General features: G+C 36.4%; 1 protein-coding gene across 12 annotated transcripts in view; it reads right to left on the bottom strand.

Moving 5' to 3' along the window:
- Window positions 1-16,851, bottom strand: part of VRK1 (VRK serine/threonine kinase 1) — an 85,573-nt gene that overhangs the window by 68,275 nt on the left and 447 nt on the right. For 3 of the 12 annotated variants that reach the window (XM_074393582.1, XM_074393583.1, XM_074393578.1), the window contains exon 1: window positions 1,670-5,500. The exons of 4 other annotated variants lie outside the window; for them this stretch is intronic. Coding sequence is in view for 6 of the 8 variants with exons in the window: in XM_074393578.1 (XP_074249679.1) it covers window positions 1,670-1,676 (7 nt within the window). In the remaining 2 variants the exon portion in view is untranslated. 5 more of the 12 variants (XM_074393585.1, XM_074393586.1, XM_074393579.1 and 2 more) reach the window with 4 other exon arrangements.

The following is a 16,851-nucleotide window of genomic DNA, read 5'->3' as shown; positions in this document are numbered from 1 at the left end:
AAGGACCTATCATATATACGCTGCAAATGCTTAAATATATATGACCGCACCCCTGGGAGTTGTGCAACCAAGTATCCCCATGTGTGTATATACAGTACATTACTAGGATGCTATATAATCAATTAGTAGCAGAGGATGCCTTGGGGTAGGAAGCTTACTTTCCATTCTTTGCTCTTTTATATTTATACATTTATTATTGTGTGCATGTATTAATTCTTCAGTTGAGGTATTTTTTAAGAATTCTTCATGAAAAACAAAAAGTACTTTAGTAAACACAATGCCAAGTAATTCTTTCCAATATTAGTCTGGGATTTACCAGTGCTTCTAAAGCATCAGGATCAGCACAAGTCAGCACAAGTCAGCCATATCAACTGCCGCAAGTTTAAAGCACTGCAATTAACTACATAGAAAAATAACTCTCAATACTTTCATCTGCAGACACGATCATACCTTCATATTTTGAAGGTAAAGACGAGATCAGTCTTTAAAGAGCAATCGTCTCTAGTCTTTAAAGTACTACAGTCTCTAAAAGACAAGTAACTGAAAATGAATATTGACATCAAGTTCTTACATTAATATGATCACTTATTTTTGCTCAATTAATCCTAAACGAGTAATCTATACCAGGAAGAATCAATTAACCATTAATTTAAATTTATAGCTCTTATATATAAATGAACTAATATATTACAATTAATACCATCACTATTCAAGCATCTGTGTAACAAGCTATATGCTGGGTAATTTAAACACATTATCTCTAATTCTTACACTAACCATAAAACAAAGGTGTAATGATACTGACTGTACATACAAGAAAACCAAGGATAAGGGAAATTAAATAATTTGTCCATGGCCTTACAACCAGTAAGTTGTAAAAAAAAAAAAAAAAAAAAGTGTAATTTTTGAAAAAATGCCTTTTTGCTCATTAAAAGAGAAGACACACTGCACAATAAATCATTTGCAAAACAAAGTCTTAAGGTGGAAAAGCATTTAATAACTAGTAACATAGCCATAAATATAAATGGCATAAAAATAGTATAAAAGATCAAAAAGAAACATATTCACATGTTACTATAAATACATATCCATCCCATGGCCTAATTCTGGTGAGTAAAAAGAAACACAACTTCCATAAATCCGAAGGACAAAAAAAGTAACGAAATAAATCACTGATGTAAAGAAAATGTCTTCAGAAAAGTTTTTAGTTTTTTATACTGACACAAATTCAGTTGAAAAAACTTGATGTATAAGCCGCTGAAGAATACATGAAAAAAGCTAAGAAAACAATACACGTATATTAATAGTGCACTCAATGAGACTATCTTCTAGATTCTAGTGCAAAACCCTTAAGATTCTAAAGTCTGTTTCTTCTACAATCTGAAGGTTTTGAATCTGTTATCATTTCTTACTAAATGATCCAAACAAAATCAACTACTCAAGAATCTAATTCTGCCTATATGCAAAAGAAAGTAAGGTGAAAATCCCAGTCAGCACTGGGCAGCGTTAAGAGCACCGGACTGACTTTACATCCTTTCACACAATTCACAGCAACTGTGATATTGTATTACCATTAGTTGTGTATATGTCAATCTCTTCTGACATAATTTGTGAGGGTCTCCGAATCAGGGACCCTGTCTCACCCTGGTATCCCTTTAGTCTAACATACCTGCCATGTGATGTGAAATGAACTGATGATATTTCTTAAGAATGGGCTGAATAAAAGTCAAGGTCCAGGTCTACCTCTTGTGAACTTAAGACAAAACCCAACATTCTCCAGGTCTTTTTTCCTTTTCTGTAAAATGAAAGGCTTGGATTAAAGTCAAAGCCAGGTATTTTACCTACTGGTTTGGAGGGAAAGGAACAGAGTTCATTTTATTAATATAATCAGTATGAACCACAAATAATCTATTCCAATAACCATGAGATATACATTTTCCAGTCTAAGATAATACACAGCATGTATGCTGCCAATGGAACCTGTTGCCAAGAGAATGTAAAAGGGCTTGAAAACCCTCTTAATCCTCCTGCTTAATACAGAATGAACAGTCTCTGAACAAAATGGAAGAAAAAGAAAAAACACTGAGTTAAAAATAAATAAGAGTGAACATTAAAAGGTTAATGAACTCAAAAAGACAATTAAGCCAATTTAAAAATGGGTGAAGGATTTGGACAGACATTTCTACAAAACAGATAAATACCTAATAAGCAAACAAAAGGATACTCAACATCATTAGCTTTTAGGGAAATAAAAATCAAAATCACAATGAGATACCACTTCTTACTCACTACGATGGATATAAACAAAAAAACAGTAACAAGTTTTGGTAGGATCTGGAGAGATCTGAATCCTTACATGTTGTTAGTAAGAATATAAAACAGTACAGTCACTTTGGGAAAGTTTGGTAGTCTCTGAAAAACTTAAAGAATTACCTAGGTATACTCAAGAGAAATGAAAACATATATTCACACAACAGCTTGTACATATATATCCATTACCAGTGTTATTCATAATAGTCAAAAAGTAAAAGCAACCCAAAAGTCCTTCAACTGATAAATGGATAAATCCAATTCGGTGTACCTATATAATGAAATATTATTCCACAATAAAAAGAAATAAAGTATTGGTGCATGTACAACAAGGATGAATCCTGAACGCACATTAAGATACCAGTCACCAAAGACCACATACTGTAAGATTCCAACTACGTAAAACTTCCAGAATTGATAAATTTAGAGATAAAATTATGCATGGTTTCTTAGGGACAGTGTAGGGAATAAAGAGTGACTGCTAATGGGTAGGGGGTTTCTTTTAGCACTGAAGAAAGCATTCTAAAATTAGAGTATAGTGATGGTTACAGTCCTGTGCATACACTGAAAACTACTGAATTATACCTTTTAATGAGTGAATTGTATGATATGTAAATTATGTCTCACTAAAGCTGTTTGCGTCTTAATAAAAAGGGTTAATGAGAGGAAAAACCTGATAGCAAAGATAACAAAGAACAGTAGCTTTGTTCTTTGTTAGAAACTAAACCAGATCTTTTGAAAGAAGGGTAAAAAAGCACCTCAAAGCAGGTCACTAAGAACACAAAGGAACCAGCAAATGATAGATTTTCTATTCTGTCATCCAGGACGGTTCCTAACTCACTCTTCTTAGAGACACAAACATATTATGTAAACCTGATATAGTAATTTGGAACGTATGCCACTCTGCAAGATGGAAGAGAGAATTTGCCAAGACTACAACTCACTGATCTTGAATGACTTCTACTGATTCATGAAACTCTATGCTGATTACGTATGTGATTCTTAAAAGTTCAAGTATGAAGAAAGGGACCAGTAAGACAACAGTATGTGCATATGACTTTCAAAAATGGAATTTGCTGATTCATGAAACTCTATGCTGATTACGTATGTGATTCTTAAAAGTTCAAGTATGAAGAAAGGGACCAGTAAGACAATAGCATGTGCATATGACTTTCAAAAGGAGATAGCTAAATTGTTTTTTAAATGGAATTGGTGTCCTGCACCATGACTTACTGAAGAAAGCATGATGAGCACCTGGCAAGGGACAGATTTTACTAATAAGATCAGAGGCTGGGCGCGGTAGCTCACGCCTGTAATCCCAGCCCTTTGGGAGGCCAAGGCAGGCGGATCACTTGAGGTCAGCCTGGCCAACATGGTGAGACCCTGTCTCTACTAAAAATACAAAAAATTATCCAGGTATGGTGGCTTACACCTGTAATCCCAGCTACTCGGGAGGCTAAGGTAGAGAATTGCCAGAACCCAGGAGGCCGAGGTTGCAGTGAGCTGAGACAGCAGCACCACTGCACTCCAGCCTGGGCGACAGAGAGGGACTCCATTTCAAAAAATATAAAAAAAAACAAAAATCAGAAGAACAGGTGATCTTGGACTTGCCAACATGATCAATAAAACTGTCTTTTATCAGCAGCTTAGATAAGCTGTAGATGGCAGTTCGAACTGGGGACAACATAAAGCTGGGAGATGTTATGAATATTTTAGATAACAAAATCCAAATATAAAAAGATTCTAACAAGCCTCAATACAACTACAAAACTAGGTAGATCCAGCAAACCACAATAAGAACGAAAATCAGAAAACATTCCATTCAAATCCTTCATTTCACAAATGAAGCTGAGTCAAGAGGGATCTATGAATATGTCCAAGTGCAGAAGGCTCATTCAAGATAACCTAAGGTGGAGAATACTTGAATCCTAACTCCCAGGCTTGCGTCCACCTGACCCAATGCCACCTGCTACCACTACTTGTATGGATAACCATATGATAAAAGAAAAAGCAGCCCTGACCCCTACCTCACAACACACAAATCCTTGGGAACTCTGACCTAAATCTGAAAGGCAAAATACTAAAGCTTCTAGAAGATTAACATAAGAGAATAGCTTCATCAACCTGGAGTAACAGAGTAACAAAAACTTTTTAAATCAAATACCAAAAAAACACTTCCCTTAAAGGAAAAGATGGATAATTGGAATTGATTAAAATTTCGAATTTCAATTCATCAAAAACACATTACAAGAGTGAAATGACAAGCCATAAGACAGGAAGAGATTTTTATAATTCACATAGTCAAAAAAGGATTCACATCCAGAATATCTTAAAAACTCCAACATTTCAATAAGAAAAAAGACAATCCAATTTGTTTCAAATGGACAAAAGACTTTAGCAGGAACTTTATAACAGAGGATATCCAAATGGCCAACAAGCACATGAAGAAGTGCTCAAATATTATTATTATCATTGTCCTTAGAGAAGTGCCAGTGAAAAACTACACTAAGATCTTCTATACGACCACTAGTGATTAATTTTTTGTAATAATTAACTTACAATATCAAGAGGAAGCAAGGCTGCAGAGTAACTGGAACTTTCATATGTTGGTAGAAGTATAAACAGGTACAACAAGGATGAGAAACAGTTTGGCGGTGTCTACTAAAGCTAGCTACGTGGCCAGCACGGTGGCTCACGCCTGTAATCTCAGCAGTTAGGGAGGCCAAATCGGGTGGATCACTTGAGGTCAGGAGTTGGAGATCAGTCTGGCCAACATGGAGAAACCCCATCTCTACTAAAAATAAAAAAATTATCCAGGCATGGTGGCAAGTGCCTGTAATCCCAGCTACTCGTAAGGCTAAAGCAGGAGAATCACTTGAACCTGGGAGGCAGAGGTTGCTGTGATTCAATATCATGCCACTGCACTCCAGCCTGGGCGACAAAGCGAGACTTTATCTCAAAAATAAATAAATAAAATAAAGCAAGATGCACATACATTTTGACCAGGAATTCTTCTCCTACATATATACTCAACCAAATGATGCAGGCATGCTAAAAGATACACACACATATGTATGTATATGATTATAGCAACATTGTTCATAATTGCCTCAGAACAGAAACCACTGTATTCAAATATGAATAAATGAATTCTGGTATGTAATTTGTGGTAGTTTTAAAAAATGGCCATAAATTCTTTGACATACCTCTCATAAAGACGTAAGGTCTATGTTCCCTTCCCTTCAATCCAGGCAGGCTGTGTCTCTGTCAACCAATAGAGTATAGCGGAGGTGAGGTTACATGACTTCTGAAGATAAGCCACTCTCAGGAAGCTTCCTCTGGACACTCAGCCAACATGCTGTGAAAAACCAAAACCTCCTGGTCCCACATGTTGGCGCTTCAGTCAATAGTATCAGATGATCCTAGCCTTCTAGATGTTCCAGTCAAGGTACCATACACCTGAGTGAAGAAGCCTCTAAATGATTCTAGACCCCAACCATTGTAGAGCAGTGACAAGCCATACCCACCAAATTCCCAATCCACAGAATCCATGAGCATAAAATGGTTGTTATTTTAAACCACTAAGTTTTGGAGTGGTGTATTATACAATAACCAATAATCAAAACCAGTGTGTAATGCACGGATAGATAACCACAACTATACTGCTAAGTTTAAAAATAACAAACTACGTGCTCGCTTCAGCAGCACATATACTAAAAAAAAATAACAAACTACATGCAACAACATGAATGAATCTCAAACACAATGAGTAAAAGAAGTCAGGCAGAAAAGAAGTCCAGAGGGCATTATTCCGTTTACATATGAGTTCAAAACCAGGTAAAATTATAGTTATGTAAGTCAGAATCCTGGTTACCTCAGGTGGGAGTAATTACTGTCTTCAAGGTATCCCCACACAGTAGGATTCTGGAGTGCTAGAAAATGATTATCTTGATCTGCGTAGTGGTGATGACAGACTATTCACTTTGTAAAACTTTTAAAAATCATTAAGCTTAATGCTTAAGATTTGTGAACCTTTTTTGTTACACTTCAAAGAAACTTTTTTAATCACAACTTGGTAACCCAACGGAGGCAAGGGTATGAGGGAGAAATAAAGGACGACTTCCCAGTCTTCAGGCATGACTGAATAGATCACGCGTCCCCCAACTTTTTACACAGGGGGCCAGTTCACTGTCCCTCAGACCGCTGGAGGGCCGCCACATACTGTGCTCCTCTCACTGACCACCAATGAAAGAGGTGCCCCTTCCTGAAGTGCGGCAGGGGGCCGGATGCAGGGACCATGTTCTATTCATTTTTGATTCAAGTATCACCTCAGTGTTTAATACAGAGTCACTACTGCTTTACAAGACACTACTCTCATTTTCATCCTAACTTTTTGGCCACCACTTCTTGGTCTCCTTTGTTACCTCCTTTCTGCCCAGCTGCCTCTTAATATTGGTATTACACAGGCTTCCATACTCAATCTCTTTTCAAACACGTACACACATGCACACATGCAAGCACGCATGCAGAGAGAGAGACAGAGATAGACTTCTCTTGTATTTCCAATCTCGGTGCATAGCATCATCACATAAATGTTCTTTTAGGCTAGAAACTTCCAACTCAACCAAGAATTAGGATTCCAAAATATCTTTAAAAGTTGCAGTTAAGCTAAATTCAATAAAAAGAAATTATTAATGAGATAAACATAAGCTCCCATGGTTGGACCCCAAAACTAATGATTACAAACAGAATGAAAAAACATAGCTTAGATCAATGCAGGGATTTTATTCAACTTTATGTTCACTGTACGATATGGTCACAAAAGGATATAGCTAATATTAATAAAAATATAGTATGTATTAGAAGGAAGGTGATAGTCTTCCCTCAACTCACAGAAGAAACTGTTATATCTAGAACAAGACATACAACTCTATTTCCCACATATCAAGCCATGTCTGGAGCACTGCATTCAATTCAACGCACCACAGTTTAAAATGAATTTCTTTAAAAAAGAGGAAAGCCACCAATGTGGTAAACTGACATGAAACCATGCCATGTAAGGAATAGCTAATTAACTGGAGATCTTTCAAATCAAAAAGGCTGAGAATACTTGATAACTATTTTCACATATTTGAAAGGATGTTACATATAAGAGGGATTCAGCCTGTTCTACATTTCTCCAAAAGGCAGAACTGAGTAGAAGAAATAAGTAGACTAACTCAGTGTAAGAAGGAACTTTCTAATGGTCAAAGCTTTAACAAAAATAGGACAGGCTGTCTCTAGAGCAGTGGTTCTCAAACAGAGATGATTCTGTCTCCGTAGCCAGAAGTGCTTCTAAACATTCCACAGTGGTGCAGCGAACAACAATGACCCATATAAAATGTCAACAGTCCCATGGTTGAGAAGTTCTACCCTAGAGGTAGTTAAGTTCTCTGTCATTGGAGGCATTTCATCATAGACCAGATTATGTGATGATGTCATAAGAGTAGTGGGCCAGGAATGGTGGCTTGGCATTCCAGCTACTCAGGAGGCTGAGGCAGAAGGATCACCTGCACCCAAGAAATCTAGGTGGCACCACTGCACTCCAGCCTGGTTGACAGAGGGAGACTACGTCTCTTAAAAAAAAAAAAAAAAAAAAAAAAAAGGAACGATGGGAAGTGAAAGTGAGTTGAAAAAAATTTTCTGTTTCAGATACCTCTCCAGAGAAAAATATCTTCAGATATAGCAAAGTTAAAATGATGATGATGACAAACATTTATTTAACACTTACTGTGGGCCAGACATTATACCAAATGATTCATGTATACATTTTGCAGTTAATTCTCTCAACAACTCGATGATAGGTATTCTTTTATCTTGATTTGATGCTAAACTGAATTGCTCTTACAGCAGTCAATATTTGAACTAGATCTACCTGATCCAATTTTATATGTCACTGTCCAAAGCATAAACATCAAATGACTTTCAAAGCTTTCACATTCTGGAAAAGAAATGAACAAGCACATATTCCACAAGTATCAGGACACTGTCTGAACAGGGCTGTACTCACTGTAAACCTAACTGGCTAGGAGAAAGAGGAAAGGATTATTTGAAGTAGTCCTGTGATGAAGAAGAGAACAATTATCCTGATTGTCCCCAACTGACTACTTCTGTAAGAGCCAAGAAGCTCTTATATACTCATGGAAGCTGGGATTAATGATGACATCCCTTTATCCATATGCGTGAAAGCTCAGGATGGACAGACGTTTGAACATCCCCGACTGGGAATCCTGCCCTTAACAAATACACTAGATGCAGATACATGGTTTCTTGGCTGCCTATACTCACGCCCATCTGTCAGGATGGCAGTATGCCTGCTCACATGTTGGTCAAACTGTCACTAGGGCATAGGTGCCAAGCAATGATAGTTTTAAATGGGCAGCTTGCATAGCACTGTAAGAGCTTGCTCTTCTGCAGAAAAAAAAAAAAAAAAAAAAATTCTGTGATAATACTGAAGGGCTGCAATCACAAGTAAAATATTCTTGGTCAATCTCAACATTTTAGTGGAAAAAAGATCTAGACAAGTAGAAAAGAATCAGAATAAGGAAGTTAAATCAAACAGAAAAGGTACTTTAAAAACATGTGAGTTGTTCCATGAAAGCTTTTAACACTGCCCTTCTTTCATTAACACGTGTCAATGGTAACCTCTTACACTGTAAAATCCTTGGCTCAACAAGTCATCGCTGATTTTTTTCTTAACGGGATGACACATTTTTCCATGTTCTAAATAAGAGCAGAAATGCATTGATTTCTAGTTGTTTGACACTACACAGATTCTATTTATTGACTGATTATTTTTCAAATGACTTAAGTCTAATCTATATCCATGATAATCTTTTAAATGCACAAAAGAAAGCAGAAACCAAATGAGATCCCCACAGATGAATGGTGGGGGAGGAGAAGGGCATAATTTGCATAGAGAAAGAAACCAAGAATTGAAGTAGGCGCTAACAAAATGGAAAGTGAGTACTTTCAATCATGAATTTAATAGGACTCAAGGGCAAAAACATAGCTCTGTTATCCTTCACATCCCCCTGACTATAAGCAATTTCCTATACTACATCTAGGTTTCTAGTCTATCCTTTAATATCTCAAATGAAATACCTAATGTCTTTACTCTCTGGAATTCTTCCCTGAGACCAAAACCTTAAAACTGCAATTTGAGTCATTTGTTCTTATGCAGTCCTCAGTGATTTTGAAGAACAGCTGGTCATCATCATTCTCTGTATAGTTCTTCACATACAAGTATCAGGACATACTGATTAAATAATTCCTGAGTCTCCTCTTTGCCATGATAAATAAATCTGATTCCATTAACTTTTCCTCACTGGACCGATTTATGCACTCTTTATGTTTTTACGATTTTACTTGCTCAACTCTTGGACTCTTTTCAGGCCTGATAAGAAATGTCACCCACATCAACAATAAGCCAATGGAAACTACTCTTCTTCCCACATGTACAACTTAATAACAGTAGCATAAATATGAAACAGTTTGGAAGTTCAGCAGAGTTCTCAGTACCTATCACTGAAGACAGTAGCAAAAGTTTGAAATCTACCACTGCCGTCCTGAAAATACTAGGAATTTAGAACATTACACATTCTGAAGTAACACCACCTTTTTAGCTTTCTGGCAGACATTTGTAACACAAAGTGGTAAGTCAAGGGTCATGATTATATCCCGTTCTTCCTACCAACATATCACTGCCACACATTGTCCTAAAACAACTTCTCTTAAATACCATTTTTATCATACCATTTTCCCACTTAAAAACATACAGTACCTTCCTAATGGCCAATGAACCCGACTACAAATGCTTCAATCTAGCCAGAAGTTTCTATGCTCTTTTTTTTTTCATGAACCAATGATGCTTCCTTTACTACTCTACTCCCCTTCACCTGCATGACTCCCCAAAACAGCCAGTTCTTATTTTCTCTAGAACAGATCTTTGCCCATGTTATTCTCTAAAATGTTTTCCCACTTTTTCCAGATTCCAGCCCTGTTTATACCTTCAATAAACCTGTATTTATTAATACTTAATTGCTCATTCATTTCTTCCTTTGTTTTGATGCCCAATTTACAGTATACAGCCAACTGATTTTTGATTTTTAAAACTTACTCAATGGAGAAAGGGTAGACTTTTCAACAAATGGTTTTGGAACAACTGGACGTGCATAGACAAAAGGAAAAGAAAAACATACCAAGATCTAAATCTCACATCCTGTGCAAAAATGAAACCAAAAAGGATCACAAATCTAAATGTAAAACACGTAACTGTAAAACACTTAAAAAAAAAATGAGAACACCCTCCTGACGTAGAGTTAGGCACAGAGTTCTAAAACAGGCACTAAAAACACAGTCCCTGTATCGAGAAGTTAGACTTCATCAAAATTTAAAACTATTTTGCTGCTAAAGACAGTGTAAGAGAATGAAAAGACAAGGCAGAGACTGAGAGAATGTATTTACAAATCATATATTTGGCAAAGGATCTGTATCCACAACATATAATGACTGCTCTAAAATCAGTAAGAAAACAATCCAATCACAAAATGGGTAAAAGGCTTAAACAGACAAATCACCAAAAAAGACATGAATGGCAAATAAGCACATGAAATCATCAGCCATTAAGGAAATGCAAATTAAAGCTATGATGAGATACCACTATACACAAAAAGTATCAATACCAAATGACAGTGAGGATGTGGAGAAATTCTCTCTCATATACAGTAGCCCCCCTTCATCTGTGGGTATACATTCCAAAGCCCTCAGTGGATACCTGAAACCGTGGAGAATCAAACCCTATATAAATGTTTTTCTATACATACATTAGACATACATATGATAAAGTTTAATTTATAAATTAGAGACAGTAAGAGATTAACAACAATACTAAAATAGAATAATTATAACAACACGCCATCATCACTAATCTTGCATTTGGGGGTCATTACGAAGTAGATAAGTGTTTCTCAAACACAAGCACTGAGATACCACGCAGTCAATCTGATAACCAAAAGTGACTGACTAGCTGTTAGGTAGTGTACACAGTGTGGATACACTGGATGAAGGGATGATTCACATCCCACATGGGACAAAATAAGAAGGCTCAAGATTTCATCACTCTACGACCCAACAGTTACACTTCTAAGCATTTATTCTAGAACAATTAAAACTTACAGTCACACAAAAACCTGTACATGAATGTTGATAGTAGCTTTATCTGCAACCATCAAAAACTAGAAACAACCCACATGGCCTTCCATGTGTAAATGGTTAAATAAAATGTGATACAGCCATACGACGGACAAGCACTGTACAATTATCCGAAGTAGGAGAGTGACACTAATACAATATTCATCATTAAACTACTTGTTGAAATGTCAGCTTTTACATTATTTTGTGTGTATAATTCTAGGACACTGTGTTATGTGTACAGATTCATGTAGCCATCACCACAAACAAGACACTGAACTGTTCTATTATCTCAAAGAAACACAGCCTTATTAACCCCAGCACAACTGGTCTGCTCTCCATTTCTATAATTTTGTCATCTTGAGAATGCTATATAAATGAAATCATACAACCTCTGAGACTGGTTTTTTTCACTAAATGCAATACCCTTAAACTCCATCCCAGTTGCTGCATGTACCAGCAGTTTGTTTCTTTTTTTGATGATGGTGTTCTATTGCGTGACTACCACATTTTATTTAACCATTCACCCACTGAAGGACATGTGAGTTGTTTCTGGTTTTCAGCTATTATAAATAAGGCTACTACAAGCATTCATGTATAGGTTGTGTTGTGAACATGTTTTTTATTTCTCTAGGATAAAGGCCCAAGAGTATAATTGCTGGATATGTCAAGTGTTATGTTTAACTTTTCGAGAAATTGCCAAATTAATTTCCAGAGTGGTTATATCATTTTACATTCCCACCAGCAACATATGAAAGACAAATTTTAGAGTCACCATTTCTAAAGTATTTTCTACAAGTCTGAAAAAACAAGATTAAACTTCTTAAATGTTATAATCTGAGCTTTTTTAAAAAATTAATTTTAAAACTTTTTTCCTGATTCCCAAACAATAGATTTCTTTGTCTTATTAGCTCTAAGAAAGAAATGTATACAGCTGACCCTTGAACATGAGTGTAAACTGTGCAGGTCCACTTATACACAGATTTTCTCCTGCCTCTGCCACCCCAAGACAGCAAGACCAACCTCTCCTCTTGCTCTTACTCCTGGGCCTACTCAACACCAAGACAATGAAGATGAAGACATTTAAGATGGCCCATTTCCACTTCATGAACAATAAATAAATTTTCTCTTTCTTACAGTTTTCTTAACAACATTTTCCAACATGGTGAAACCCCGTCTCTACTAAAAATAAAAAAAATTAGCTGGGCATGGTGGCACGTGCCTGTAATCCCAGCTACTCAGGAGGCTGAGGCAGGAGAATTGCCTGAACCCAGGAAGCGGAGGTTGCGGTGAGCCGAGATCGCGCCATTGCACTCCAGCCTGGGTAACAAGAGCGAAACTCCGTCTCAAAAAAAAAAAAAATTTTTCTTTTCTCTAGCTTATTGTATTATAAGAATAAAGTACACAGAACATATAACATACAAATATGTGTTAATAAATTGTTTATGCTATTGGTAGGACTTCTGGTCAACAGGTTATGAGTAGTTAAGCTTTGGAGAAGTCAAAGCTTATACATGGATTTTCAACTCCATGAGGGTCAGCACTCCCAACCTAAGTTGTTCAAGGGCAAACTGTAATTACATATAATCTCTATGTTGATAGCTGTTGCCAAATTATATGGTAAACTGCAGTAAGATGTGAAAAAAGCAACTCTGAAGACTACAGTAACAGAAACAGCAAAAGTTTCTGTCCCTATGTCTTCCGGACATAGTCCATAAAGACTTAAGGTCTAACAGTTCTTCCTAACCCTTAATATTGTGAAATGTAATCACAATGCATTAATACTTAGTGTCATCAAATGATGACTTTTATTTTAGCTGTTACTTGGTAAAAACAATTTAAGAAAAGCAATTAACCTGAAATAAAGCTGTGGTTAGCTATGTCTAACTTCATGGTTTGTTTAATTTTAGATATAAATGACAATTAAATAGATAATGCACTCTCTTTAGGATTCTTAAAGCTAGTATCTAAGTCTGGAGCAAAAATATCTGCTGACATACAAACAGCTAGACAGACGGTCCTCAAAAAAAAAAGAAATACAAGGAAAGTATACTATCCCTGAAACAGTGGAATGGGGCTACTCTTCTTCCTAGTGACTTTCAGTTCTCATGTTTAGTCCTCTGCAGGGCCAACTATATTGTTCCTGATACTGAGTTCCACAAGACACATGTGTCCTTCCATTATCAGTATGTTATTTGCTTTAAAAGTATAACACAACATTCCTAAATCTCAAATTACTTTGCAAGTTAATTATGACTTCATCTAGCATATTTTCCCATTTAATCAATAATACTTACCAATAAACATTTTAGTACACACGTTTAATATTCATCTTAAGTATCTGCCATTGTGAACCGTATCTACCTTAATTTTCAAATCCTAGAGCACTGGTTCTCATCCTATGGCGAGAAACCCATAGAGAGAGAAGTAATTGCAAAGAATCATCAAAATCTATGTACTTACCTGAAGACTAAATAAATATGATTCACAAACATCTATTTTTCCAAGTTGACAAAGATATTGTGGCTAATAAAACTCTTATTAAATTTTCTGAAGAATGTTAGTAAAAGCACAGCAGTTGGTTTTCATTAGTATTTATTGACGAATACTAAAAATCTAACTCCTAATATGGGAGAAGAGCCACAGCTCAGACCTCTCTAGATCTAGAGAGCTTTTCTTTTTTAAAGTGTTGCCCATATGTCACTCAGAACAAGAGTAGTAGGATGTGCTTGAATTTGAGTGCAAAGATTTAAGACAACATTGGGAGAGATGGAGCAGGAGTAATTGGGAAAGTGTGTGAAATTACTTCAAAATAGCAACTTCGGAATGCTGGGTGCTTAAGTATCAGTCAAGCACCAAAGGGAAAAAAATTCAAAGGACACAGCCCTCTGCATCTTTATAAACGAAGAAATATATTCACAGGAATCTCGATCAAAAGAACCAAACTTATTCTACAGTAAAAACACATCTTGGTTATAGCACCTACCTAAATGCTTTATTAGGGTCCTAACACCCTTTTAAATTCATCTTGAACGTTTATTAAACACTTTCTACATATTAAAATTAATAGTGTAATTTTTCAAATATGCCCTGCACATTTATTGAATTCTGTGCTGGATGCTAAATGAAGTTTAAAAAAAAAAAAAACCTATTTAATTTAAAACAAAGAAAACTTGCTTCAGCAAAATACTACAATAGCAAGAATAGACTTTGCACCTAGCACAATTCCTTGCAAATAGGGGGCACGTGATCTCTGGTGAATAAATGAGTCCATTTCTTCTCACTCTGAAAAATAACCCTGGCAAGCATGTAAAATATCCCACCAGTCTGAAAAATATTCTCCAGTCCTATTCAGTTACCAATCCATTCTCAGAACCCATCAAGAGCAATTTTCATGAAAGCCTCACTCACACGCACAAAGAGGCAGCATTTAATTCCCATTAGGCTCACTGCCTGATCTATGGAGATATAAGCATTTGCACATTTGCATAAATTCAGGAGACATCCTTCATTTGATATAAGGTAAATCTTAAAGCTTTGCTTCATTTCCAAATAAGTTTTATTTTTCAAATCAAAAATATTTTTAAAGTTTTATTTTTCAGATCATAATTCTAATCGTAGTACATTATATCTTATTAGGGATGCTTTTAAGAAAAAATATAACTGTCAAAATTAAAATATTGTTTTTTCATTTCTAGACATCTGGGACATTTCACTTATATATTTATTATTATTTCACATTAGTTCTCAAAGTTAAAAAAAAAAAGCTGGCCTATTTCCTTTAAGAAATTTAATTTTAGGGTCTGTCAACATTTTGAATGCATTACTGTTATTTTTAAAATATACACTTGCATACTGGAATAAAACTTAGCATAAGCTTTCCATATAACCATTTCCTGGGCACTTACTAACTTACTATATGCCAGGCTCTATGCTTAACACATTACTCCATTACCTCATTTGTTTAACAAATATCCTCTCATAATTTTTGCAGCACTGAGCATAACAAGAAGCTATTGCACTATAAAACTGATATCTGTACTGGGTACCAGAACTAAATTGACAGTAACGCCTCACACAAGTTTATTGTTATTAAATTCAAGTTGTGTCACTGTATTAACACAGAATCTGATCAGCAATGCTGAGATGTACAGAGAATACCATCTGTGATAGCATCAACAGAAAATGCTATTATTAAGTGACTACTTGTTACATTCCCTTCTATAGGTAACTGATGAACATAATCTTATCTACCCAGAAATTTAATTCCAATCACTACATGCCATTTTGAAGAACATAAACGTAACCTACATAAAATGACTATATAAAGAACCCTTGCTTCCTTCTGAAAATGCTTTAAAATTCTACATTAAATTATTCCCCAATGTATCATGCTTAGCATGTCATAAAAAAAGGTGGCTTTTTTATTGGGAACTCTTGAAAATAAATGCTGCCCTTCATTTTTTTTTTTTTTTTTAAACTCTTGAATTTCAGACTCAACAGATGGGCGATTCCAGAAAAAAGCAAACAAGAAAGGAAGAAAAAGAAAAGAAAAGAAAAGAAAAAAGAAAACAAGAAAGGAAGGAAACGAAAAGAAAAACACGCAACAGTTAATGAGGTTCTTCAACAGTTCCCCAAAACCAACACCCTCCCAAAAGCAAAACCGGTATTTCCAAGTTGTTCCAAGAAAGGGACATAGGGGGAGGGAAGAGTCTACGTGAGAAAAATGGGTGGCCTCAAGAAGAACCTATGTCTGACTCTGCTGCTGTCAAATTTAATTCAATTACCTAAGTTTTGAGACGAGAACCAAAATACTATTTCGATGGTAGGAAAACCTATGCGTTGCTCCTGAACAGTTGCATCAGTTAAGGACGCCGCCCTGCCAGCTAGGGACAGGACAGAGGAGGAACTGTCAAAAGGGATATGAAAGTCCCTTGCAAAACGCACAAGCGGCTCTACCGCTTTGCACCAGACCGACCCTCAAGTTCAAGTTCACAGGGCCTCCCCGCGACGTAACAGGGAAACAGAGGGCGGCCTCGCAGTCCCCAGGCCTGGCTGCTATCCTCAGAGGTCAGGCTCCCTCTCCCCTCTCAGGTCTCTCAAGTCAAAGGTCACCTCCTCTGAGATGCCCTCCAGGATCACCTAACCTCAAGGGCCTCGCCCCCATTCCTCTAGCCCGCAATTGCCTGTCCCCTTTCTAAGAAAACATTTCCGTGTCCGCAAAGCATCGCAGCTGCGAGTGTGGTTTCCTTTCTGCACAATGAGCTCCGCGGGGCAGGGGCCCTGACTGTGCTGTTCACTCAGACCCCA

The sequence above is a fragment of the Saimiri boliviensis genome, chromosome 2, assembly GCF_048565385.1.
Source record: "Saimiri boliviensis isolate mSaiBol1 chromosome 2, mSaiBol1.pri, whole genome shotgun sequence".
Taxonomy (NCBI): domain Eukaryota; kingdom Metazoa; phylum Chordata; class Mammalia; order Primates; family Cebidae; genus Saimiri; species Saimiri boliviensis.
Note: the sequence above shows the minus strand (reverse complement) of the source record. Positions and strands in the feature narration are given on the sequence as shown.